At 32.5% G+C, this 2,357-nt stretch overlaps 1 protein-coding gene across 1 annotated transcript; it reads right to left on the bottom strand.

Annotated features, from left to right (window-relative positions):
* Positions 1-210: 210 nt before the first annotated feature.
* On the bottom strand, positions 211-1,994 carry LOC149499018 (caffeic acid 3-O-methyltransferase-like). Its single transcript, XM_089718369.1, has 4 exons — positions 1,518-1,994; positions 986-1,296; positions 802-866; positions 211-632 (listed from the first exon to the last, which is right to left on the bottom strand). The coding sequence occupies exons 1-4, from the start codon at positions 1,946-1,948 to the stop codon at positions 336-338; spliced, it is 1,104 nt and encodes a 367-aa protein (XP_089574495.1). The 5' UTR covers positions 1,949-1,994; the 3' UTR covers positions 211-335.
* Positions 1,995-2,357: the final 363 nt, after the last annotated feature.

Raw genomic sequence — 2,357 nt, 5'->3', positions numbered from 1 at the left:
TTTTTTCCTTTATTTTCCCTCGTTATTTTCCATTTTTTTTCTAATCCAAACATAGTATAAAAGTTAAAATGTCCTTTCCAAAAGAATATCAGTTGCCCAAATGAACTAGTTTTGATTATTAATTTTGTTTTTAGGAAGCTTGACACTCCCATTGCCTTCAAGAACCATGCACCGAAAAGAATTATTATTCTGCTGATTGTCAAAGTGCAATTAAGAAAGGCTATTTTATTATTTATTAGTAGCATGGATTGTACAAGTACAAGAGTCTACTTGTCAGCAGATCTTCATCTTATTTATAGTGGGCGAAATCCATAAACGTGACCATCACATTCATCTCACTTGTATATTTCCATAACCCAGAAATTGCCAATATGACACTCGAGTTTGAGACCGCTAAATCCAGCTTTTGTAGCTAAGGACTCATACTGGCTCCTACTTCGTTCTTTTCCATCAGCAAATTGAACAAGCATAATTAAATCAAGCTGGAAAGTGATTCTTGTCTCTTCATTAGTATCAACTGTTTCTGGAACAAGTAGTTCAATTACAATTATCTTCCCATCATCCGGCAGAGCAGCATAGCAATTCTTCAATAGCCTCAAACAACGGTCATCATTCCAATTATGAAGTATAAACTGATTTTTTTTCCAGAGGAATAGAAAAGCCAATCAAATTTCCATAACAAAATGAAAGAAAATGAATAATTAATCAGAAAATGAATATTTTGGATCATAATTAGAAGCAATTTTATTCACTGACCCAATATAATAGATAAAAAATGTATGTGTCAAGCAATCAAATCACCTTCAACAAAATGGCTTCTCCTTTGGGAACTTTCGTAAACATATCTCCACTGATGTATTGAACACCTATACACAGCATTATCAAAGAATGTTGTATTTATATAAAATTTCTAATTCGAATTTGTGATTAAGTAATTTATAAAAGCATATAGTCACTCTTTCTGTATGATGTTTTGTTTTGTTACCGGAATACGGAGGTGCATCTTGGATAACTTGAGGCAAATCAAAGTTGATAGCTTCGATGTTGGGATATTTAGAGGTGATCATTTGAAGCGTGAGTCCAAGCCCTCCTCCAACATCAACCAACTCTTTAACATTCTTGAAGCCTTTATACTTATCTAAGATATTTTCCATAAGAAGACGAGTCAAGTTTATCATTGCTTTGTTGAAGAGTTCATTGGATTGGGGAAATTTGGCAGTATATTCATACACGTGCATTTCATGGACCCTGTTAAATGGAACTCCACCTTCAAGAACTGCATCTTCTAGGCCATACCTGCACACTCAAAGAAATAAAAACTAGGCATATATATATATTATCTTGGCAAACCATTATATTTAATAATTTATTGTTTTTTTTTATTACTGATTACTTTTTAATTGAAGTCTGAATTCATAATTCCCAATTATTTTGCAAATGTTTCCAATAAGTCAATAACACTATAGCAAAGCATAATCGTAAAATTCATCGGTACTTCAAATATATTTTCAACTGACCAGGTATCCATGAAGGCCTTGCAGTGTAGCAATTGCATTGGAGGAGCGAGCGACGTGTTTCCTTCGCTGTTCAGAAAATATTTGGAAATGGGTGCTAAGCCATAGAGCCAGTTTGTGCTGTTGTTATCACCATCTAGCTTGTTAACAGAATTGGTGCAAGTAACTACAGAATAGCTAGCAAGAAGGCGTAGGATGCGATCCACCATTTGTGCTGCTTGTGGATTTTTAGTAGGTAATTGTGATGCAATCTCTTCAGCAGAGAGATATGCTCCCATTCCTGCTCTGGATATTATATCTAGGAGTTTCAGTAGCGTTGCAGTATTCATCGCCATTGAGAAGACAAAAGCACATGATAATCGCATAGCGTAGTTCAAATCCTCTTCTTCTGTACCTTGAGTGGTATACTCTCCAAGAGATTCAATTGAAGCCATGAGTTTATGTTGTTTAGAATGAATGAGAAGGAAATGGAATGGGCGACACATATAAATGTTCGATTGAACACCTAAATTTAACTAATTGCACCTTTTTTACATAAATATTTCAATTTGAAAATTAAGATAATTACTAATTTACCCTTTTATTTTACCAAAATTAACTATAATAATCCTATATTTTAAAAAAAGAGATGATTTTATACCTCCATCCAAATATACTTTTCTTACTACTTATATTTTTTTAGTTTTTCGTTAAACAACTTGGGGACAATTCCCATTGTATTCTTGTATTTTATTAAATTAATTATTGTCCTTCTATTTTTATTGATAAGATAATATATTTTTAAATTAGGACAAAGTGGTTAATTTTTATAAAATATAATGATAAAATAGTAAGCATTTCTAA

This window comes from Jatropha curcas, chromosome 1 (assembly GCF_041381405.1).
Source record: "Jatropha curcas cultivar XTBG-Jc1 chromosome 1, XTBG_Jcur_1.0, whole genome shotgun sequence".
NCBI lineage: Eukaryota > Viridiplantae > Streptophyta > Magnoliopsida > Malpighiales > Euphorbiaceae > Jatropha > Jatropha curcas.
This window is presented reverse-complemented; position numbering and strand designations above follow the sequence as displayed.

What these genes read in the sequence shown, in the direction of transcription:
- LOC149499018 (XM_089718369.1), bottom strand. Translation starts at nt 1,948, where the DNA reads ATGGCTTCAATTGAATCTCTTGGAGAGTATACCACTCAAGGTACAGAA. An exon ending in AGATGCACCTCCGTATTCCG is followed by an intron (nt 867 to 985) that starts GTAACAAAACAA and finishes TGCTGTGTATAG; the next exon opens with GTGTTCAATACATCAGTGGA. An exon ending in GAGAAGCCATTTTGTTGAAG is followed by an intron (nt 633 to 801) that starts GTGATTTGATTG and finishes AAAAAAAATCAG; the next exon opens with TTTATACTTCATAATTGGAA.